General features: G+C 32.2%; 1 protein-coding gene across 1 annotated transcript; it reads right to left on the bottom strand.

Annotated features, from left to right (window-relative positions):
- Window positions 1-23,739: 23,739 nt before the first annotated feature.
- Window positions 23,740-25,010, bottom strand: LOC123660368. The gene has a single exon (XM_045595460.1). The coding sequence runs from the start codon at window positions 24,885-24,887 to the stop codon at window positions 23,931-23,933; it is 957 nt and encodes a 318-aa protein (XP_045451416.1). The 5' UTR covers window positions 24,888-25,010; the 3' UTR covers window positions 23,740-23,930.
- Between the last annotated feature and the right edge of the window lie 1,033 nt (window positions 25,011-26,043).

Below are 26,043 nucleotides of genomic sequence, written 5' to 3'. Positions count from 1 at the left end.
GTTTACGAAATTTCATACTGCCCCGTCCGCGCAATTTTCGTAAAAGGGGTACAAAGTTTTTGCTTCACGTATGAATATATAGAAGTTATGAATAATAATCCTAAGTACGCCATTAAACTAAATGACCAAGTGCTCCAGTTATTCTATATCTAGTAGTAGAATATATTGAAATTACACTTTAACACTGGTCATATATGTACGCGCCTAACAACCGGCGGTTAGCGGATTCGATTTCTATGGATATATATCCGATGGATATTGATATTTGTACATATGTCTTTCCCGTTTGGATGTCTGTCCTTGTTGGTTTCCCAACCGTGTCTCGGAGAGCATGTTAAGCTATCGGTTCCAGTTGTTTATGGTAAATAGGGTACCGCGGGGTATAGCGGTCGCTATTCATAATAGGGAATATATACGCCAACCCGCAGTGGGACAGCGTGGTGGATTAAGCTCCAAAGCTTTTCCTACATGGAGGAAGAGGCCTATGCCCAGCTGTGGGATGTTACAAGCTGAATTGTGAACGAAAATGTTAACACCGGTAAAACCTAACAAACCTAAATAAATGACTCAAATTATAAATAAAATATAATAAAATAACACAAGAATAAACTCGAAAAACTACATATATATGTGTGAAAAATAAAACAATAAATCTAATAACAACCAATCGTGAGATATATATTTTTTTATAAAACTTGGCATCCCTCCACACCGTACCGGCTGTGCCCAACTCTTGCTAATATAAATGGCCATATTGTATTTTCTTGTATCAGCTGTTTTCAAAGGGTTTACGGACTGAGGTCAGCGTCGATATTGACACAATATATTTATAAAGTTACGACCTTCTGCTGTTAATGAAATTCCAGTACAATGTTGAGATAATATCAGTTTTGTTACAGTTTATATTTTTAGTAATCAGCATTTATTATGATCATACGATAAGTATGAGTATGATAATAATATGTTCTTTATTTTTGATTTTGATTATTTTGGTTGTAATGATGATGGGGTGTCACTTTCTTTCTTTTAATATTGTAAGTGTTGAATTTTAATTATTTATGATTTTTATTTTTTTATTTTTTATTTGATTTAATTATTTAATAATTGTATTTCAAAGTGTTATGTACAATTGTAAGTGACATGCATATCAGATACATTATTATTATATATTGTTTAATTTGATTTTTTTATATGTATTTTATAAATGTGCTTTTGAAATAAATAAATATATATTACTTCAAGAAATAAAACAGCTGTACATGCTTGTTAGATTGTCAATGGTTTATATTTACGAAATCAATAAATAAACAAATATATTTTTGATTGTGTTGATTTCTGTAACATCCCACTACTGGGCATAGCCCTCTTTCTCCATGTTTCATGGAGAAGGATCTGAGCTTAATCCACCACGCTGCTCCATTGCGGGTTGGTGAATAATGAAATTAACAATCCATCCATCCACTCCACTCCATTACGGATTGGTGAATAATGAAAATAAAATTAACTGAGGTAGGGCACAGCAGGAATTTCCTGCTCAAAATATGGAGCAGCCCGACTGGGGTAGTACCTCGACCTTACAGAAGATCACAGCAAAAAAAGTTACTGTTGGTGAGTAAGGTGACCAGAGCTCCTGGGGGATTGGGGATTGGGTCGGCAACGCGCTTGCGATGCTTCTGGTGTTGCAGGCGTCTATAAGCTACGGTAATCGCTTACCATCAGGTGAGCCGTACGCTTGTTTGCCGACCTAGTGACATAAAAAAAAAAACATATTTTGAGTCTATGAATTTTAACAATATTAATAAAAATAAAAATGTTAGAAATCATAGAGGATCAGATCAAAAATATTAGAAATTAATTCCAAACAAACCGTAACCTATTAAAGTTATCTTTATTTTACGAATCCAAACAATAAAAACAGCACATGAATATAAACAACACACAGAAGTGAGATCTGAAATTTATTGCGTACGAAACCATAGCAAAAGCGCAAAACTGAACACTTAAGCTAAAGTAGACTCTATTTTTAGGGGTATAGGGTTCAAATATTACATTATTCCACATGACATGTAAGCATCAAATAACAACCGGCGGTGAATTCGAACGCATACACTCCGCTGAGCATCCGTGCCGCACACGCATCGTTTACTTTGGTCCCAGGCTTCTCATATTTGCAGTACTGCTGTTCAGGTGATCTAATTTACCACTCGTTTAAGCAATAAAGTGTATGTGGCTATTGGGTAATGTTATTTTTTTAAATGATCATTCAAATAAATGTCGACGTAATCCTGATGTCATAGGTGTCTGAGCTACAGTGACCGTTTACCATTATGCGATCTCAAGATACAAAAAATATTATTATGACGTACGTACAGATTTAATTTTCGAAACTGTGGTTTATCTCTCTTAAAAGAAGTAAAAAGAAAATAAAAATACTTTCAATGTGTTTGATTATTAATTTAATTCTAACAATTGCTTGAGATTCACATTGTAGAATTGATATCAAATTAAAAATTATTTATATATGTAAAAACAACTAAGTAAGACGTATACAAAATACCGTTACATGTTTGATCGTTTCAGAGCAAAGTATTTTAAACTCATAAAAAGTTTTAAAGTGCCTAATAATACTTGTCACCATTGAAACTATGAAATAAACACAATTATAATATGTAAAAGACATCGTTAAATGCGAAAAAAAGAATCCCTTTTATGAGCGGATCAAAAAGATTTCATTATTCGCGAGAAATCTCATTAGCAGTTTATTAACGCGACCGACTTCAATGAATCTCTTTTAAAAATTTCTCAAGGAACAGTTTATTGACCCCATTTCGTTGAACTCAACTTGATTATTATTTGGTGACAATGACGTTTTACAAATAATACCCTATCAAAGAAGTTCACAATGTACTATGCCATTCTGTGTAATATTACTGGAGAAAATACTCTACCACTTAAGACTAAGGTAATTTTGCTTAAATTTCCTGGGTACTCCTATTTTTACCTCTAAGTTGATGTCAAATTCTATAGCCACAAACAATAAATACGTTCACCCACGTTGGAACGCCATGGTGGATTTAACTCTTTACCTTTCTACTACTACTACTTACTATTCAACCGTTACTGTTTAGTTCAATTCAATAACAATTACATATCTGTAAGATCGATGCTTTAAATTAATTTATATGAATCTTTTCTCTACCTTAATATTGTAATTTAATTTTAAAAAATCACCATTAAATAGAAATCTGTAAATTTAATTATCTCAAATGTTGAAAAGTGAATAAATTAAGACGACCCTTTGTAATTTCACAGCCGAAGCTGTAATTCAGAACTTAATCAGGTTTAATATTCCTTTCCTTTTACACTAACTTATTAAGACAGTATTGTTTTTTTGAAAGTATTTTACTGATAGTAGTACCCTTAGAAATAATGTCTAGTCATTAATTCTACTTTCAAAATATATTCAACGGTCACTATTGCGTTGTAAATCTTGTATCGGTTACTCTAAATATTCAAAAACATAAGCACAAACACCTATAGGGTTTAACAAATTTAATTATTACCTAAGCCACTGTAAAACACTTAATTTCCAATAATTATTTTACACAAATTTTCAGAATCCTGCGATACGACAGTAGAATCAGGAAAAGTCAGGATCATCCTTGAATTCTTAACATGTAGAAATCAGATCAAATAGAGGCTTCAGATCATAAGCAGACTATAAGTGTCTAAAGCAGATCCTGCTTATAATCTAAAAAAACCCTTGATAAAAGTTAAAGCCTTTGTGATAAAAACTGCAGTCTAAATACGTGACATTTATGTCTCATGAGATCGAACCTGAAACCAAAGATCACGTAGATTAAACCAAATGTGAGTAACTAAAAAAAAAGTTCAACGATTTGATCTTTACTGTAGCAAAGATATAAAGTATGCAAATAAAACTGTCATTTACTGCAAGATGCGAAATCGCTTTTGCCATAAAAGCTGTAATTTTACTAGCATTAGAAATGTAAGATTTATTTACGTACCACAAGTTTTACGGTCATACGTTAGCGGTAATAAACTGTTTAAACGACTTAACTTATCCTTTGATGTATGGAATACAGTATTACAAGAAACTTTTATAGATTAAACAAATACATTAAAGTACCGCAATGTTTTGTTTTTAATATCAATTGCCACAAAAATTTCGCATTTCAATGCGTTAAAATCACATGCCGCAAAGGATTTATGATTTCGTTTTTTTCATATCGTCAGATTTCAATCGATGCATTGCAAATCGTAAAATTTTAAGCCATTCATAATTAGTGACAAAAATCATATATGTATTAGTTTAAGCTATTGTTAATAGTTTTAAGACAAAAGAAAATTATATGACAGATTAATCATTGTACCATTCAATGTCCAAAAAATTACGATATATGTATGTATAACAAAGTACGTTCCACAATGGTTTTAAAAATTTATGCTTATGTTGTAAGAAAAAGACTTATAATAATAGTACCACTTCCTTTCGAATGGGGAACAATTAACAAGCTGTTAAAGGTTTAAGAACAAAATGAAATCAGTAGTTTCTTGAACAATTCTCCAGCTAATTGGGACGTTAAAACGCTTCAACGTCCGAACCAATTAATGCGAATTAGTTCTGTGAAAATTAATGTCCTCGTGAAAGAAAAGTAAAGTTGAACGGAGTTATATTTCACAAAACGAATTCCTTGTCCCATATTGTAGGATAACCTTCAGCAGAACTTCTTCTAAATTACTGCTCCGCTAAATTACGACAAATTCGCCGATTCTTTCAAACACTTGTATCTTTTATGGAAATTAGTATTTGAAGACATTTCAGATTTTAACCTTCGATTTTTTAAGTATCGTTTCGATTTTTCTTTTGTTTATTCATGAAATATACTTTATTGTTAAATATCTAATTATGTACTTTAGAGATTAAGGGGCGTCCATAAATTACGTGAGGTGTTTTTTTAAATTTTCTGTCCCTCCCTCCCCCTGGTGAGATTTCGTGAGATTTTATTCAACCCCCTCCCCCATCCTCCAATCTCACGTGAGATTTTTTAAAATGTGGGTTTCTTACGTAAACGCGTTGGATTGTTATTGAAATTATTTTCTTTCGAACGAATAAGTGAATGATCTTAATCGTATTACGATTACACTTAAGATTAAATTTTAAGCATGTACAATCTGGATTAAATGGACCAAAATAGTATAATTTTTTTTTGTTTCAATCAGAAAAAAAAACGCGTGATATTTGCCGAGTCCCCGCCCCCTCTCCAACGTAAGATTAGATGAGATTTGACTCGACTCCCTCCACCCCTTAAACATCTCACGTATTTTATGAACGCCCCCTTAGTGAATACAATAACCAGACAATTATGGATTTACATCTGGGGCGATATTTTAAGCGTTAACCATCTTTTTAAAAATCATCTCGTACACAGATTTTGAATTCTGCAATCCTGATAAAAACTGTGTATTGCATATAATTGAGACTCAGATTGAAAATTCAATTCCAATTACATTGGACCAGAGTGGAAGATCAAGCTCCTTATTTTCACTCTTTTCTTCATAGTAAACAAAACCTTTGACCGGAATAGGACCTTTACAAAGTGTCACACTATATATAATTCTTTATTTGAAATACAAAATTATATCTCAACAAAAAAGACACTTGTTTGCACGCCAATAAAAATTACTATCCTATTTACTATTATTAATTGCTGTCGTGTCAATATTTTTACCTTAGAAATCTTTACCTTCCTTTTTATTATACACCTCCAAAATATTTACCTTTTGAAGTAAACATTTAATTTTCCCTCTTATTTAATCACGAAATAAGTCTTGTCTAATTAAAACAGTAAATAAACTTAGAACAATCTGCTCCAATCACCTTCATATATAAAAAATTCAATTAAAGCGGTACGTCTTGCAGCTGAGGTTCCACATCTTTTTTTCCTATTTTTTGAAATCTCCAAACTTAGTAGCTCGGTATTATAAAACAATGTCTGGACCGGAAAGTCTTTCATTAAGTAGATCGCCTGAGCCCTGAGGGAAATTGTCAATAAAAAATAATTGGATAAGAAAAGCAGCTGTGGTTGACAATTAATAACATAAGGGACGAAATATTCCTTGTAGCTTAGATAGAATATATATATATATATATAACTTTTTTCAGTAACAGGTCGTTTGTCTAACGTAAGAATAACTCAACTTCAACTTTGACTTCAAAATTATTGTCACTTTGTATTTTATTTATTACGTCGAGATATAATTATTCTGTATTATTTAATCCCTTCCTTCCTTCTTATTTGAAAGAACGCTTTGAATTTCTCTGTGACTCACACAATAGATCACTTCGTTCTAGTGAAAATCTAACTTTGAAGATCTGTAATCACTCTACTGCCTTCTACAGCAAGTCTTTTAGCATTGAGGCTGCACGACTATGGAATGCTTTACCATTAGACATTAGACGTGCAACATCACTGGATTCTTTTAAAAAGATGGTTAAAAAACACTACTTAAGGCTTTGAAATACTGTCGTCCAGTTCGTCATTAGTCACTGATATTTTTTTATATATATTTATATATTCTTATTTGTTCTACGACTGTTACTTAATAATACTTAGTTATGTATAATATTATGTATGTATGTGTGTGTATATATGTCTTTATGTTGACATGTATTTATATGCGTAGTATGTGTACATATTATTATGTAATGTGTTCTGTAATTTTTTTTTGTATAGTTAATATATTTTTAATATGTGTATGAATGTATATGTATTTGTGTATATTTGGTTTTCTTCCTGTTCTATTAATTTTAATTCTGTACACTCTTTCCGCTTTTTTCACATTATCTCCTCCAAACTGGTTGTCTGGAAGAGATGGCTGTTTAGCGATAAGACCGCCTGTTGTACATTTCTTTTTGTGAATCGTTTTGTAAATTGTAAACTTTTTTATGTGTACAATAAAGAGTAAATTAATTAATTAATTATTTTTAAAAATTAATTTCAGTCATGTATCGATAACACCAAAAAATTATTTTTTTTATAGAAACATTAATGACTGAACTGATAGGAACGAAACATTCAAAATATCGGGTATAATCGTAGGGGTTGTCTAAGCCTTACCCGCTACCCAACGTTCAACAAAGGATTTGAGAATTGGTGAATTTATTACAATATGTCTTTATACGTATTTAAAACTAAAGAACTATCGACACAAACAAGACATCGATATCGAGACAAAGAATATCATACAGACTAAATAATCGGTCAACACTAGAAATAAATATTTTTACGCGCTTTTTATTAGTTTCACCTGTATGCTCTGTAACCGACTCCTTTGGACTTCATTTTCACCTAGTTCCACCAATGACAATACACTAATTTGATAAGATTATTCCATTATCCTAATTAGTATCGTCAGGATTAAACGATGTTTCTTTCTAGGTTAGTTTACTTATAAAAGCGGATTTTTTTTTCAGTTTTTTTAAACTGTTATTAATAGATTATGTAAAAGATTAAAATCGAACGTGCTAAAAAATTAATAAAATTTTATATCATTCAATTTTAAAGACTGAAAGTCAATTGGTCGTTCGAAGCGAATTGGAAAATTAAATATGACAGTTACTAGTCGTAAAATATAGGAAAAAATCTACTACGAGAATCATTAACGAATGTTGTAAAAAAGTTCGCTTGTTTTCTCAGTTTCGCTTGCATCAATTCCAGTTTTCAAAAAAAGAAAGTTATTTTTTCATTCTATCTCAGTTCTACAGACTGTAAGTGTGTACACTTACAGTCTAGCAACAGTTATTTTTTTTATGTATGTACATCCACAGGGATTTTTATAGTTTCATACTTATTTTAATTTTAAAAGTTAGCAAAATAAAATTTTTATATTTTTATTTTCTTTGGACACCTAAAGTTCTAAGAACTTACATTCAATGCTTAAAAAAATAATAGATTATTCATAATAAAAGTTGTAAATTTTATTTTAAGCGTTATTACAAATGTCTTTGTCCCTTCAACTTTAAAATATAATTCGTATTTGTTACCTTTTCTTCATCACAGCAAACCTTGAATGAGTGATTTATTACAAATTTGGCCCTGCAAACCGTCGCAATTTGCTGACATGTCAACAAACTTGGGAAAGGTGACCGTTATGATTAATTAACAGTCTGAAACGTTCTGAGATAAATATATTTTCGTGCACAGAATTTTTTTATTAATAACTAAAGGGCCCAAAAGACTAACAGTTTATGTTATTGTACCTACTCTTTGCACAGACATATCTTAGAAACATGTAAAATCGTTTCAAATGTTGTTTTCGTCGCAAAGTAAAGAAGACCTAAGCCTAAATCTAGAAAAACTTGTTGATAGCCGGTAACGTTCATCGTAGTCGTTAATTAACTATTGGTTAACATTATTCTTCCTATAAATTGTTATATACAATGTGCTTGGGTAGCCCATTCCAAATAAATATGTTTAACTGGAATTTAAAATAATCAACATATTTTTTTCATTAACTACTATATACTTTAAGGTAGGTCACAGACACAAGAGGTAGGACACAGTAGGAAAATCTTGAGCAGCCCGACTAGGACCTTACAGGAGATTACACCTTACAGACCTCACAGAAGATACAGAGAAGCAGTGTTGTGTCCTGGGGGATTGGGGGTAGGGTCAGCAACGCACTTGCGATGCTTCGTGCGTTGCAAGCGTCTATAAGGCGTATGTATAATGTATATAAGGTAATCGCTTAACATCAGGTGAGCCGTACGCTTGTTCGGCGCAAGATGTATAAAAAAAAATCATAAAACCGGCAACAGATCCTGTTTCATTTAATAGGTAAAGACTTTATCATTAAAACGTGAGCCAGCAAAAATGAAGAGCTACTATGATAAATGGATCCCTTAGGGCCATGATAAATGACGGAGCGCGCTAAGCCTCTTTAAATAGACAAAACAGAGATCTGCCAGGGAAATGAGGACGGCCTGTGACATTGTACTTGAATTGTTGAGGGTTTATATAGAGTTAGAATAGCTAGGTAAAGATCTTTGTTGTGGAAATCATATATATTAATACGCTAAGGTTAAGATGTTTGCGTCTCTTTTTAGAAAAAACCTCACAATTACTCCACATAAAATATATATCATTTTATAGATAATTGCTTGCTCTACCGGCAACAACAACTAAAAAATTTATTACTGCTTTTGTTTTTGTAAATTAATTAATTATTAAAATTATAAATATGACGGCATTAATGTTGAAACAAAGTCAACAAGATTGATAGTCGGTAAATATTTAGTTCAATTTCAAATCAAGTCACGTATAAATACTTTTTTGTTATTATGTAAAGTGATAATTATAATACTTATTTAGTGCGAATTATTCGCAGGGGTATATATTACATTTAAAGGATTAACTTTTATTTGGAAAGACTTTTAGATTAATCGTATATACTTATGATATCCAAGGATCATTGCTATTTCGGATATTTTGTTCAACTTTAATGAGTATGATGTATGGAGTGGTTTTGAAGAGAATTTGTAACTCTGTTTTCAGATTTAAAAAATATATTTTTTTTTTCTACTAGCTAAGCCATCTTTTAGCTCCAATCAATTAAAAATTTAAGCCAACATTTTAAAATCTCCTAATTCTATAATAATCTTTAAAATCTTGTGCAGTCCTTGTGGGTCTCCTCACCGTGCCTCGGAGAGCACGTTAAGCCGTCGGTCCTGGTTGTTATCATGTATATATATATCTATCATGTAGGGATATTATAGGCTGAAGCGAATTTAAAATCTTGTTTAATACTTTTAATATTGTATTACGAGTATTATAAATTAATGTTCTTCCTTACTATATTTATATGTGTCCGTTTATTTTACCACAATAGCACTTATAAGTCTCTGAGCATCTTTATCGTGAAAGTTACTTTCGAATTTATATTGCGGATTCTGAACAGTAATAAATTAATATCTATTCAAGTTCTTCCAAACGTTGCGTAACACTTGGAATAACAATCGATTCGACGCGATCCAGTATAATGTCATCGATTATTGTTGACACTGAGATATCGTTGTTTGTGAGAGATCTCTTAGTTTTGAATTGGGTAATACTACCCCAGTTCTGTATAAATTTCAAAATTTAACTACACGTTATTTTTTCTATTTTAAAATGGGTTGATAATTCAAATTTCAGTATAGGTTTGTAAACAAATCAGATAGACACAACAGTTCTACAACTACTGTTCTGTAATTAAAGTTTTTGCCAAAAAGGTCGCTTTCTGATTTTCAAATTAATTTGTAATTCGATTGGAAAGAAGAAATCTCATTCTATAATCAAATCTCAAAGAAGAATCTCAGAATACCTTGCTAATTATGTTTAAAAAAAAACTTTATTTTCGTTTAAAATAAACCATCTACTGTTCTGTAATTAAAGTTTTTGCCAAAAAGGTCGCTTTCTGATTTCTAAATTAATTTGTAATTCGATTGGAAAGAAGAAATCTCATTCTATAATCAAATCTCAAAGAAGAATCTCAGAATACCTTGCTAATTATGTTTAAAAAAAAAACTTTATTTTCGTTTAAAATAAACCATTAAAATTGATTTCATGAAACATTAATGTTCTGATATAATTCTGTCAGAGTTATGTCAGATATTGTTTTACAAATAAATTCTAAAGTAAAATGATTTACGAAAACACACCGTGACATGTATTTTTTATTTCATTAATTAAACATTTCCAATACAATCAGATAACAGGTAATATAACAATAAACCAGAACTGTTAACGACGGTTCTATCTCGTTTGGAAACTCATTGAACAAAAGACCTTTGTGCGTCCAATTTGCAACAATTACATCAACAATGTTGCGATACGGTTATATCACTTCGAAATTTACTAATTGTTGAGTGAAGTCATTAATTAATACCGATTGTTTTTTTTTTTTTTTAATTTAGTTGTTTCGATAAACGTGATAATTTTTGAATCACTAGCAATAATAATAATAGGAATTCAAAGCTACGTTTGATCGTTTGCTATACTATGATGTCGTCATTTTAAAATGGAAAACAGCGTCTCTTTAAACCAACATAGTATTTTCGAAACTGTCATTTTAAGAAAAACGGATTTATTTTGTGGAGTTGTACGAAGAAGCGAGAAGATAACGATAGACATTTTTTTTAAGTGGGGAAAATCCATCATGGATACCCGTCGGCACGGGGGCGCCTGAGGGTTATTTCAGACTCCTACTGACTAAAAAACCACCACGTGTGAGGAGTCGTCCGCCTGGGTGGGGCGAGATGGGGTCGCGCTAGCATTCGCCACCTCGCCCCGGCGGTAGGCCCGGACGAAACCTCCGGGTCCCGAACGACTGACATGCGTCAAACCCCATGGACAGATCTTAAGATTCAAGACAGCGTAACATTGCATTGGTGGGTTTTCTACCTTCTATACTATGTAAATTTCGTTGGTCTAGCCGTTGTTCCAGTTGTTATAAACACTTAACTTTAACTGAGGTAGGGCACAGCAGGAAATTTCCTGCTCAAAATATGGAGCAGCCCGACTGAGGTAGTACCTCGGCTTTACAGAAGATCACCGCTAAATAATGCTGTTTTCAAGCAGTGTTGTGTTCCTGTTGGTGAGTAAGGTGACCAAAGCTTCTGGCGAGAATGGGCGATAGGGTTGGCAACGCGCTTGCGATGCTTCTCCTTACCATCAGGTGAGCTGTACGCTTATTTGCCGAACTAGTTACATTTGAAAAGCAGCGATCGGCAACGGCAACGATCCTTATTCTGAGTACCAACCTGCACTGAAGCAGTGTGATAGATTAAGCTTTACCTCATTTCTGTAAATAGGATGTATCAGCCCTACAGTTGGACGTTTTTAGACGTTTTCAGTCCGGTAGGTTTGGATTATTGGGTTCAGTGACGCGTACCAGGTTTCATCCTACGGTGATAGTAATACGGTCAATACAAAGAATAAAAAAGTCATTTTTTAAATCCATCTCGGGTCGTCTTGGGTACGAAACAATGTACGAATCGCCTAAGCTACTTTAATACTGTACAGAATTTGCTACAGATCTAAGAAATGGAAGATAGGTCATAAAAAAATAATAAATACATAAATACTGTTTAATAAACTTTAATTTTACAATTCGCTGTGATGAATTTCTTTTCTATTGCTGCCACTATACGAACGCTATAATGTGTTAGAGCTTTACGGTTACTGACTATGGCTATAATGGTCTTGCGTTTGATTTCTCGCAATTTTACATTTAGACGCAGAAATGAAAAATAGTTATTGAAACAGAAAAAACATGAACTTCAAACGGCAATTAAACTCCAAACCTAGTCTATACTCATCCGAACTCACCACCAATTTTTTATGTATTTCATTTCTATTTATAATAACATATATATTATCAAACAAAAAAAACTGACTTCAATTAACATCGATTCGAAAATGTAATAAAATGAGAACATTATCAACGTAAATAGTCGAAATAGTTATCAGCTAAAAAGATATATATATACATACATACATACATATACATATATATTTATTCTTTTTTATATTGATTTATTGATTCTTGTTTTAATCGAAAGCTGATGCTTGTCTTGTAGTCCTATTTAAATTTGATCCAGATCTGATGAAACCACTTTGATTAATCTTTGATGACACGTATTTACTTGAATATTTTTTTGTCGATGTAATTGAAGTCGGTTTTTTTTCCGTTTGTGAACAAACACAATTATATATGTACTAGCTGAACCCGTAAACGTTGTTTTGCCATATATGTGATCAACCCCATTATTCCCCCTCCTCTTATAACTTAGCGGTATGAAAAAAAAAATGTTGGCCAATTCTCAGACCTACCCGTTATGCACACAAAATTTCAAGAAAATCGGTCCACACAATTCGGAGGAGTATTGTAACTACACGAGAATTTTATATTTAAGAAGATATATGACCTTAAAATAATTACAAACAAACGTATGTAACATACAAAAATACAGTTGTAAGTGAACTGTCGTAACTAAAAAGGTGTATCTTTTTAGTTATGGGGATATCACGTACCATATAAAATATTTCCATTATAATACTTCCTAAACTTCACTAACTCTGTAGTAGACCCTTCTCTTATTTACGATGTGTCCAAAAAGATTTACTAAAACGTAGCGTAAGTTATCCAATATCGTCCCTTTTATACACTTTATGAAGAGTTTAATAGATTGGTAATATAGACTTATCACTTTCAATTTCGGTACAAAATTGGAAAAACAGATAGTATAATAATCTGTCTTAATAATATAACTGCTTTTTTAATAACTATTATTTATGACGGAGACATTTTAAATATTTTTTCGAAGACATTCCTTTTGGAAGATTACTTTTTGGAGCTTGCTACTTTAAAAAAAATGTATAATCATCGTTGCATAAATAATAAAATGAGTAAAATCATATTTTAACTATGGAAGTAATCGTTTTTAAGGAGTTAACTCTAGTCGCGTATTGGAACTGACATACCGTCTGTCTATTTCCTTGACCAAAATTTGAGGCCACTTATTTTTAGAGCACTTATTTTTTAGCTAAAGTATAAATAATAATTTTGGAGTTTACTATTTAAGTATAGATTTTCATATAAGGTCGCCGGTATGAAAAAAATATGAGAAGTAAAATCTACTGAACGAATGACCGTTACGTTTCTCGTAATGCCATCTATCGGAACCCTATTGTCGACGTTTATCGGGCAATGAAAATATGACGTTATTTGACTCGTTTATTTACCATTTGATATTGTATTAATATTTTTCTTAGACTAGTTAAGCCATTTTGTGCCTATTTAGACAGTCGATCCGAAGGAGCAAACTCCAGTCGTGCGTCGGAACTGACCCACACCCTTTTTTTTGTTCCAAAACTCAGATCGATTTGCTTGGCATATTTCGAAATATAAAATGTCTAATTGTATACGAAGTCGAGCGACTATTAAATTATAAAATAACTAATTTGTATTGTGCGTTTGTTTCAGGTAATTAATCCGCATCAAGCTGAGTGAGATACCATCTGTTCAGATAAGCGATCCTGTTAAACTATTAATTCTATTCCGAACGCAACGCTCGTTTCGCTGACCATTGCGTTTATTGTATACTTTGGTGAAAATATGTTCTAATAAATTATGTTATATTAACGTTTTGATATTAATATAGAAAGTAATATAAAGAAAGAAAAAACAAGATAAAAATAGTAGTATACGCCCATAGTACTTAAGCTTATACGCAAAAAAAATTAAATTGTTTAAAAAAAAAATTAAGATATTGTAACAGAAAAATACCGTCAGCGTCAGACCGCTTTCTAACTTTACTAGGCTGTCACAGGACTGTCGATCTGTGGTCTTAAGTATATAAAATATAAATCAGCTGAAGGATAAACATAATTATAAAGCACGATGTTTAATAAAAAGACATGGGCTTTTTAAAGTCTGTGGATAATTATTTTAAATTAAAATATATATATATGTATATATATATATATATATATATATATATATATATATATATATATATATATATATATTATATTATATTTAAACGTGTAAAGGAAAATTTAATTTATTTAAACTACATGTATTTTCGACGTTAATAGGATTGAGTGGAAGAGTGACTTATAAAAACATTGGTAGTTTTGATTGGTCTACGCTGCCTTCTTACTATCCACTGTCTGTTGTAATAATTACAACTATTTTAATTCATTTTCTCATGATGCGAAGACAAAGGTAATTGCTTTTTTTTATTAAAAGCAAAATTAAAAAACGAAAAGTAGCACTTAAAAAATGCAAACGAAATAAAAATATAACACGGGAAAGACTAGAAGCGAATGAATTTAATTATAACCAAATGAAAGAAACATTTTCACGCGAAAACACAGACCTTTGTAGGTGCGCTATCAAATAATAATGAATTTAGTTTAACGTAAGTCCATACGAAAAAAGTGTTATATGATAAAAATTTCTACCCTCAAAAATGTTACCGCCTTTCGTTATTCAAGTTGCTCGCTATGAATACATTTTTTGCTTTTTAATTTCTTATTACGGCCATAACCTTTACCATTGTATGTAGTTATAACTTGGTTTTAGTTTTATATTTATGGAAGTTTAAAAGTTCACTGACATTGTAGAATTTTCGATTGTAAGCAGTACAATCTAGGTAAATGGGTCGCTATAGGAGCCAGTGGGTTTACGTCAAGTGTTTAGTTATCTCTTCCTTTTTGTATAGATTGGTCTCTCTCTTTCTCTATTCGTTCCAATAACTTACAGTAAACGTAACATTTTATAGCTATCAGTTTTAGTAATGTTAGAAAGCGGTCCTTAAATTACTAGATAATGTTGTCCAAACAAGCCCTTTTCTCCATTACATTAATATAGACTTCGCCGTTTTAAGCAATTTAAATCGTCAGCTTTACGAACCAATTAGTTTTAAGTGAAACGTCTATTGGTTTCAAATGTTTTTTTTTCCGAGAAGAACCGTCAAATTCACCGTAATCTATATCTATACATCAAAAAAATAAATGAAATTGGAATGCCTGTTTGTAATTTTGTAATATTAAAATAACCGCTTTTTACTAAATGCATATGGATGGTCTACACGGTACATATATCAATGTAACATTTTTGACAATTTTTGTCTGTGTATGTCTGTCTCTCTGTCTGTATGTATGTATGTCTGTATGTCTGTCTGTCTGCATATCTGTCTGGTTGTCTGTTTTTTCCGGCTAATCTCTGAAACGGCTCAATCGATTTTGACGGGTTTTTCCATTGGCAAACAGCTTACTTAGGCTACTTTTATTTAAAAAATTTATTTATTTAGTAACTTTGCAAACTAAACAATATTTTTTTAATTCCACGCGACGAGCGACGATGTCACGGACACAGGTAGTATCTTTATAAAATTACTTCGGTTCTTACGAATTTCTACGGGTATTAAAAAAAGGAAGGTATCTTTTTGTTTTTGCGTTGTTTTCACGGTAAACCGCAAAGCTGTTTTTAATGAAGCTTAGAATGCGTAAAAGACTAACAATATATGTATGTATATGTAATAACATATTGTAGGCGTCCAATTCTTGTGCCTCGGAGAGAACTTAAAGTTGTCAGTTCCTATTGTTATCATGAAACCTCATAGCGATCGTTAATCATAGTAAGGAAATTATCCGCCAACCCATAGTGGAGCAGATTGCGTTTCCAGATAGCTACAATCTGGGGATCTTTAAGTCGCGAGTGAATAGGCTACTTCTAGGTAAGCGTGTTTCATCCTAGACCGCATTCTCACTTAACATCAGGTGAAATAGTGGTCAAACGCAAGCCTATCTGATTATTAAAAAAATGCAGATGGACTAAGCTCGAAACTTTCTCCTACAATGAAGGAACAAAGAACTACGATTTAATAGCCTACTTTTATATGTATATATAAAAATATGGTATTTTATTTATGTGTATAATAATAATGTAGTACATGTAAATGTAATATATGTTGAGATATGTATGTGTATAAATATATATGTTGATAAATAAAAAAAAAACAAACAAACATGTTATTTGTATTATATATATTACGTATTAAATATATTTACGACAGTAAAAAGCTGTCAGTGTCGGACCATCCTAGTGATTTTTTTTTTGAAACGTTTTCGAAACTGAACGATTGCTTTATTACTTTTCGTTATTTCCAGGACAAGGTCTGCATAAAACAGATTATGAAAGAATCTTTATTTTGACATTGACATTTTACAAAAGAAAAATCTTTATTTTGACAAAAAACTAGGCGCCACTCAGCTATAACATTATAGCTTCACATTCACTTAAGCTGAAGAGTTTCTTTGGTTGTGCGCTAATCTCAGGGATTACTGATTTGAATTTAAAAATCATTTTTGGTTTGAATGATCAATTTACCAAGGAAGGCTGGCTTTATATTTTAGTAGCTACCTACGTTTTTTCCTCAAATTAATGCGGTTAACAACCGAGACACAACTTAAAATATTAAATGACAATGGAGTCATACCAATGAATGATTAGTTAGATTATTTAAATCGATACATTATTAATGTATTTATATACTCCTGTTATTCCCCCGCAACTTTGTCAGCGTGGAATTTAACAACAAATTTATTGTTCAGTTCGCACAGATAAAATAAATAAATTTCTAAAATAAAAGTAGCCCAAGCTATTCCTCATTAAATAAGCTATATGCTAGTCAAAGCCTCGTCAAAATCAGTCCAGCCGTTTCAGAGATTAGCCGGAATAAACAGACAGACAGACAGATAAAAATTGTTAAAAATGTTATTTTGGCATATTTACCGTGTATACATCAGTATACATTTAGTAAAAAGCGGTTATTTTATTATTAAAACCGGAAACTCCAATTTTATTTATTCGTATAGATGATACAAACTTATATTTGGGCACATCAAGTGTTTTATCGGTCCTGAGTCTACGTTTATGCGATTAGCTCTCCTAAAAGGATTTATATGAATGGATTTATTTTTTGCCAAATCGACTTGGCATAAGTCCGATTACCAATAAAGTTGTATTTGGATCGGGGAAGTAGTCTAATAGAAATGAAAAAAAATTATGCGACGTGTTTTTAATACGTACATTTGAGTGGTAAAATAAAATGTAATAAGAAATAAAACAATTAACAAATATCTATTTTTTTTAAATAACTTTTGAGTAAGAAGAAAGTAGACAAACTTGTTAATACTAATGATATCAAAAAATTTAGATTTAGAGAAAAAATAATAAAATAACTATTATATACGTATCATGGAGGTGTGTGCGTGTGTGTCTATAAACTAGCCCGTTGGCGGAGTTTCTAGAGGTCCTGCTTTTCCTCCGCGGGTTACGGGTTTGATTTCATTTTATATGTATTATTTCTATGTATAGTTCGCATTCAGCCTGTAATATCCCACTGTTGGGTATAGGCCTCTTTCTCCATGTAGGAGAAGGATTCTATGTACAATGTATATTTATCAAAAACATATTTAGATAAAACAGTTGACTGTTACCTATAACACAAGCATTAACTTGTTGTACCTTAGGAACTGACAACAATGTTGTAATAAACTTTTTTATTTATATTTATTTGTTTGTGTTATATAATAAGAGTAAGATACGACTTCCTTTTAAAATCGGAACAAAATTTTGTACATAAGGATCTCATTACCACAGACATACAGTTTACGGTAACGTGGTACCGTCATTATGTTAAAAGTAATTTTTACAGGATGCCATATTTCTAAAAGACGGTTTCACTCAACTTTATGAAAAAATACACTAACCATTCTCCCTTTATGTACTGTACGTACGATATGTGACTTACTGTTGCTTTGTGGACATGTTATTACATAAATTGTGGGTGTTTATCTGGGTCAATGGCTGAGTGGGAGGCTTCTCCATAAAGGTATAAGTACCTTTGAGAAAAATATTTTTGAATATGAGACGGAGTGAAAAATAGTTGTTTTAGAATGGACGTATATATGCGTTTGCGTTTTTATTCTTGTTTGCGTATGTGCTCGTAAATTAGGGAAATGTGTGTGTGTGTGTGTGTGTGTGTGTGTATGTGTGTTATGTTCAAGGAAAACTATTAGAACGTAACTATCAGATCCATAAAAACTGGCAATCGCATTTTTAAGCGTTTTTATTGATTAAAATTTTACAAATTCAAGTGATTTTCAATTTACTTAAACTAACGTCATACTTAAGTTTGCTGAATATCCAAAGTAAATATATATTTTCTAGAGTAGAGTTCAGAACAATGATTGAGTGAAGCTGAACAAGAACACCAACATCAAGAAACGCGGTACTAACATTTCACCAGTCGATTCTGAGTTATAGGGAGTCTCGCATATTAGGCTCAAAATTATGAGTAGTACATCTATGCAAAGGATCAATGTCCAGATGGCCAGAGGTGTCTAGTAAACCTGACGCCTGTCTGCAGCAGACTGAAGACCTATGTCCAGACCAGATGAACAATGAAAAGATTTACTGTACTGAATACCTTATTTCTTTATTCTGAAATAATTGTTCCTAATTCATATCATTTCCTATACTATATGTACTACTATTCCTTTTCTCTACTTCTTCGAAAGGTAATATTTTAGAAACGATAATCACACTTTATATCTTACTGAAAGCATAAATATAAACTTTCGTAACCCTCACCTGAATAATGATAGGCTCTTTATAATAACTTTTCACCCCCATTTCGTATCCTTCGAGTTTTATTTTAGCAAAAAAGTACTATTTTTTTTTCAAATTACGATCTTTTGCTGAAACTTTTTTTTAAATTAATTAAAATTGTTTCTACGGCTTAGGCGTGAATCGTAACAAGCAGACATGGCTAATTTAAGCGTTATATATAATATTGATATGAAAAAACGGGAAAATTGCAAAATTCTATCAATCAATGATTATTATTTTTGACTAACTCAACAGACTTTGTCTGGATTTGGGTACTGTCAGACGCGCTGAGTTTGAATAGTAAAATTGTTACGTTTACTGCAAAACTATATACTTAACTATGTAAATTCAACTTTTAAAATTGGTATAATTTATTATTTAGTAATTTCCAATCCATTTAGCATGTTGGGATATAAAGTATCCTGTGTATTATTTTGGAACTCTTAACTACTAATTTTCTATATACTCAGTTCAGTAATTTTTTTCTCTTAAATCCAGTGAAATCAAACAGAGAATTCGGAGGAAACACGAAAATCCCTATTTTCATAGAGCTTACACCAGATGCAGCGTTTTATGCTCATATTACACGAGTAATCTTCCTCCGAGCCCTAATATAAGGCTCAGACTTGGGTAACGGTGCAATTATGTTAACGAGCGGACGAGGTTTCTGATAGACCATTTTTATAATATAATTCATTGATTTAAACTATTGTTAAATTATATATGATATTGTTCAAAGTGAAACTTTAATACTGTGCATGCCGTAACACAGGTTTTCCTAGTATGACAGCAGAGGCATCTATACAAATAAATAAAATGGGAATGTCTATATGTAATATTAAAATAACCGCTTTTTACTAAATGCATATGGATGTATACACGCTTCATATACCAAAATATATTTTTTACAATTTTTGTCTGTCTGTTTGTTTGTTCCGGTTAATCTCTGAAACGGCTGGACTGATTTTGACGGGACTTTAACTGGTAGATAGCTGATGTAATAAGGAGTAACTTAGGCTACTTTTGTTTTAAAAATGTATTTATTTTGTAACTCTGCGAACTGACTAATACCTTTTTTTTAATTCCACGTGGACGAAGTCGTGGACACAGCTAGTCCTAAATATAATTACTGTGCAATTGCTTTGTAATTACATCTGTTATTATCTTTTTCAATATATTACCCTATTGTTATATTTTTAAATATATTTATAAAAAAGACAAATAAAAATATTTAAAAACATAATTACAGTAGTCCAAAGGTGGTAGGTTGAGGCGCAGGCCGTCGGTAGGTGAGGCTCCTTGATCCCAGCTTGATCCCAGAGTCAAGCGAGAATTTCTTAAGGTGTTGATCTAAACTCTTTGCTAATAGACCAAAGACTTGAATTTGACCGACACAACAATAGAAACAATTATTTTTGAGTCTACATTCCACGTGCTCGTAATCTCGTGGGCAAGGTCTAAATATTTACTTATTTTTTCTTTTTCCGCCTTTACGAGATTATCGTCATGTGAAACGGTAATGTCAACATTAATTGCTCGGCGCGCTGATCGGTCTACTAGCACTATATCAGGTTTATTGACTGCAATAAACCTGTCAGTGACAATAGACCGATCTCAGTAGAGCAATGCACGACCATTTTCAAGGCAATGTACATATAAATAGTACAAATATAAATAAATATATACCAATCGAGACGAAAATCAAACCTACTACACTGGTGGATTTTTTTTAACTGATACAAGCAAAATATAAGAAAAATCCTATACACTATGACACTTTTCGGTAATATGTCAATTTAAGTGACATTATTCGCTACCGCTACCGCGTCCGCTCCTGATGGTACAATGACTTCTCTCCATCCAGACAGTCTTAGTGCTTGCATGCGTACAAAATCTGGGAACACAAGCACCTCATAAAACACCTTTTCTGTTACTACGGCGATATTAAAATCGCTTTTTTGTATATACTTTCCTAAACCTAAAAAGTATTAAAAGCAATAAATTCTTAAGTATGAGAAAATGTATTTTACTGCGATCTATTTATTTATTATTTCAACATTTTTTATTATCATATCAAAAATCGACTGTTCCAGCGGGGATCGAACCTGCATCTTCGACTTAACCGTGTTGGTGCTCTAGCCAATTAAGCTATGGAAAGATGCACTCACTAGATCGAAATTTTCGATATGATGATTTATATTCGGTCTAAGCGACCGTACCGCACACGACTTGGAGAGTAAACTGTTGAATGCGTGACGGAGCTTTACGGAATTTGAGAAGGAGATATAAGTTAGTGAAGATGAAGATAGAAAGAGAGAGAGTTACGTTTCGTAAGTTTTACTTCAGTCGTGTGGTCCAAAGCACACTCGTTTTTTGGCAAATTGTTTTATTTTGTTATTGTTAATAATGATTATGATTTATAAATTATAGTATAATAGGTTTAGCATAGCTTGCTATGTGGTTACGGCAGTAAAGAATATGGACACGCCCTCTCTTCCTGTGGGTGTCGTAAGAGGCGACTAAGGGATAACACAGTTCCACTACCACCTTGAAACTTAAAAAGCCGACCGATGGTGGGATAACCATCCAACTGATGGCTTTGAAATACACAGGCCGAAGACGGCAGCGACGTCTTCGGCTCGACAAAGCCAGCCCTGCGGTCACCAACCGCCTGCCCAACGTGGTGACTATGAGCAAAATACATGAGTTCACGCCATTTTTGGCGCGAACTTGTGGAGGCCTATGTCCAGCAGTGGACTGCGATAGGCTAACTGCGATAGGTCTAGCATAAGTACACAATTCTGTCAACAATTTGTAAGGTACGTAAGTAATGCCTTAGGAACAGACAAACGTGTAAAACATACATACTTTAGCACATAATACATAGCTGTATATTTTCAGAAGTATAAATTATCAGTTGTTACTAAAAGGTTATTCTTCCTTACGTCACAAATAACCGAAAAAGAAAATTCGGTATGTTCCAGTAAAAGCACATAACAAATATTGTACCATAATAACACACTCAGCTTACAACGCTACGTACAAGAGTCTTCACTTAACATCGAGGGAATATTTTAGGAGCCTTTGCGTTCGATCACAATGGTATCGAGCAATAACAGTCGAATTAGTTCTAAAATAATACATTATTAATTGAAGTTTTATATTATTTGCTCATATTGAAAAGTGATGCTAAAAATTTTGTATGTAGTTTCGTTTTTAAATTTTAGTTCTAATTATTTATTTTAAATTGACATGGTTAGTTTTAATACTAAAATTATTCAAAAACGGGATGTTTACCATGTTTTTTATTTTCATTTTGCCGAGTTCGAGATATTTTAACATTACTTACGAATAGTTTGTTCTCGAGAAATGAAAATAACTTGTTATTTCATAACTGATAAATATTCGGTACACACTACCTACTGACGACGAAATGGACGAACAGCTTTTTTTTCATTTTTTTTTTAAATATCTAAAACGTAAACACACGGTCGTCTGTTCCTAAGGTTGTGTGTGTGTGTTATAACACATATAGGTAACAGCAGAATGATATAACTTTAGCTACATTTTTTTTCTCGATAAACATAATTAATGCTTGTTAAATACTAGAGCATAAAGCAGGCTAGTAATTTTCCGTTGACAACCTTAAGGGAAAAATAAACAAGATGTATTTTCTTATCGTCTAGAAAATCAATTACCGCCCACTATGTTATCATCTATTATTTTTGCTTATTTATAGAAAGTGTCGCAACCAACTCTGTCTATGATCTCATTCGTTAATAGCACATTTTTTATCAAGGATTATAACTGCATACTAATAATAAAAATGAGTAAGTTATTTTGGCTTATATATATTATTTGGATTACTTATTATTATTTTCCTTATATAAGTCAAATTAAATCACCGAAATGTACGCGTATAGCTTTCAAACGACTGCACCAAATCGAATAAAAAAAATTCATGCTCGGTATGCTAAGGTATAGTAATATTATAGCAAGTATATGGCAGTATGAAGTTTCATGGGTGAGCTAGTTTTGCCTTTTCATAAGTTGATACTTAATATACGTATAAATACATTGTAACGAGAAAAAATGAAGCATCAAAATATCTTTCAAAGTTGAATTTATAAATTTTCCAAGATTCAGCGAAGGGAACGAATCTTACATACACAAAATACTGTAGTAAATTATAATCAACCAAACTCCCAAATATAAGACCTTGAAGAGCCATTGAACAAAAAGTCTTATAACGAGTACAATTTCTCGTGTTTACTTTTCTTTAAGGGATAACTCGCCGTTTGTATTTTTATCTGGCTTCTGATACAGAAAACTTTTCAAACTCGCCTCGAAATTTATTCTAAATATATTCCTGTTTATTCCGGTTTTTATTTAGACATCTTTATCAGATCAGAACTTTGGCACAATAGAATTTTATTTAACAAACCTCAATTCCAAGAAATAACTTAGATCCGGTGTAAGAATACAACAAAATCGGACGTAGGAATCATTAATTTTAATCACATTTCTAAACGAAATAACACAAACATAAACAAGGTAAAACAATAATTAAAACCTATGTATACTTATATACAAACAAATAATACTACAAAAATGTGAAAATATCAAAAATTTATGATTCATTGTGAACGTGTGATTGATTGAGTTTGATTCAACGTTGTAGTTCAGAAATCTAGGTTAAAACCAAAACCGAACCGGACCCGTCTCTGTCTGTCGATGAGAGTGCTGGCCATCAATTGCATTATTCGTACCTCGTTATGTGGCTCGTGAAACAATACATCTGTCTGATACGTAAAACCGCCACAACACTGCGAGTCAACGAAAATTTTCAATTCTGATCCATTTTCGTACTTCTTGTGAAGAGCTAGACCGATAGTAGCTGGGCTCCTGCTATTATCATTCAATATCGTCGATATCCGCAAATCTGGTGAGAACTGTTTGAAAAGACACACTTGGAAACCGATTCTGCTGATAGTGGAGGACAGGGTAAAGGACGGTCGCTCGTACCTCGAGCTGAATGAAAATTCAGGAGACAGCGGATAAGTTTTTAAACCGACCTCACATCCAACACTTAGTTCCGGCATAACTTTGTACATCCACTGAGTAACTAACTTTAAATTATTCGGATCGACATCTTTTATAGTACACGCTAAAGAACAGACTGATTTTTCACCAGTATTTTCGAAAACTAATTCAGTCTCTGATGAGACTAAGTCTTTAATTTTCGACGTAAGCCTCATTTCGTTATCGTCTATTTTCGTTTTGTAAGTAGCGACTGCAGAACCTTTTGAATCGATTAAAAGTCCATCTTCCACATTTTTTGCATCCATTTCCTTGTGTATGAGGCGTGAATAACACTTGTACGACTCAGTTGTTTTATTAAAATTGTAACTTTGAACTAACTTGACTTTGTCCATTATGTCCCTGACGATAACCATATTAGCTCCAACGAAGCACTTCGGGAACACACTCTTCGCTTCAGCATGCACATCACTAAGTCTAGTCAACGTGGGCCTGTCAGGTACGACAAACGTTATTTCCTTCTTCTTGGGCAGCAACTTTTGTAGACTCGAAAAAATGTTACCGAACTCTTCTTTGATTAATGACTCGTTTATATCCATTTCGGTGTCAGATTGTATTTATTTTTGTGTTTTTATTTATTGTGTTATAGGTTCAACGTCATCGACCTGTCTACGAATATTTTTAACCGCAAGTCTGACGTGTGGCCAGTCACACGCCGCAAGAAGTCTGATTATATTTAGCTTTCGTAATTAATATCGACTTACGTTTGAGACATTATTGTGTAAATGCGGTTTCAATATAATTAAATATACCATTGTTTATTTTATGATCGCATTATTTACACTAAATTTAATATTATTGTTAATTTAAAAACCAAAATGTTGTTAATAATTTAGACACACGTCCTTGCAAGCATATTTCACTAAATGTTGTATCAGTATATTTTATCTTTGTTTCAATTAAATATTATCGTGGTGTTTAACCATATCCTTATCATCTATCTGATATAATAAAACTGATAGTACAGTACTTCGATGCCCTAATATTTAGGATGTACTGATCGAATTATATTAAAAAAACTGCGATCCGCGGTTCCATACGCGTCTATTTTAAGAAAAAAAAATATCCAACATAAAAAGACATTTTTAATTCGAAGTAATCACTAGGAACTGTCGGTAGTTCCTAAGATTAGAGCGCTTAAATAAGCCAACCAACCAACCAACTTTTCAGCTTTATAGTATTAGAATAGACATAAAAGAAAGTCTATTTAGAAGGAAGGCTTATAACTTGTATATTTTAATCGAATAGCAGAAACTATAAAAGCTAGTTATACCGCAACACACCCTTAATATAAAGTAAAATACAAAGTGTCAGAAAGACCAAATACTATTTTGTTGAAATTGGACATTTTTATTTAGAACCTTGCTGACGCCGCAAACGTGGTTTAGCCATATATGTTAATTAACCCCCCTTAATCCCCCCCCCCCTTATAACTTCGAGGTATGAAAAATAGATGTTGGCCAATTCTAAAAATCGGTCCAGCCATTTCGGAGGAGTATTGTAACTAGCATTGTGACTCGAAAATTTTATATATTAGATTATTTTCTACGATTGAGAAACCCCTCCCAACATCGAGATACAACCATTACCGTATATATAAAGGCAAATTCAACCACCAGTAAAATAGAATTGTTTTTTTCCTTACAAAACCACAAAATGTATTCAATAATTCCATTTTTTTATTATCTTTAGCCA

The sequence above is a fragment of the Melitaea cinxia genome, chromosome 15 (genome assembly GCF_905220565.1).
Source record: "Melitaea cinxia chromosome 15, ilMelCinx1.1, whole genome shotgun sequence".
Taxonomy (NCBI): domain Eukaryota; kingdom Metazoa; phylum Arthropoda; class Insecta; order Lepidoptera; family Nymphalidae; genus Melitaea; species Melitaea cinxia.
The sequence above is the reverse complement of the archived record's forward strand: the minus strand, read 5'-3'. Positions and strand labels throughout refer to the sequence as shown.

Bases quoted from the DNA above. Each gene is read 5' to 3' on its own strand.
- LOC123660368 (XM_045595460.1), bottom strand. From the start codon at position 24,887: ATGGATATAAACGAGTCATTAATCAAAGAAGAGTTCGGTAACATTTTT.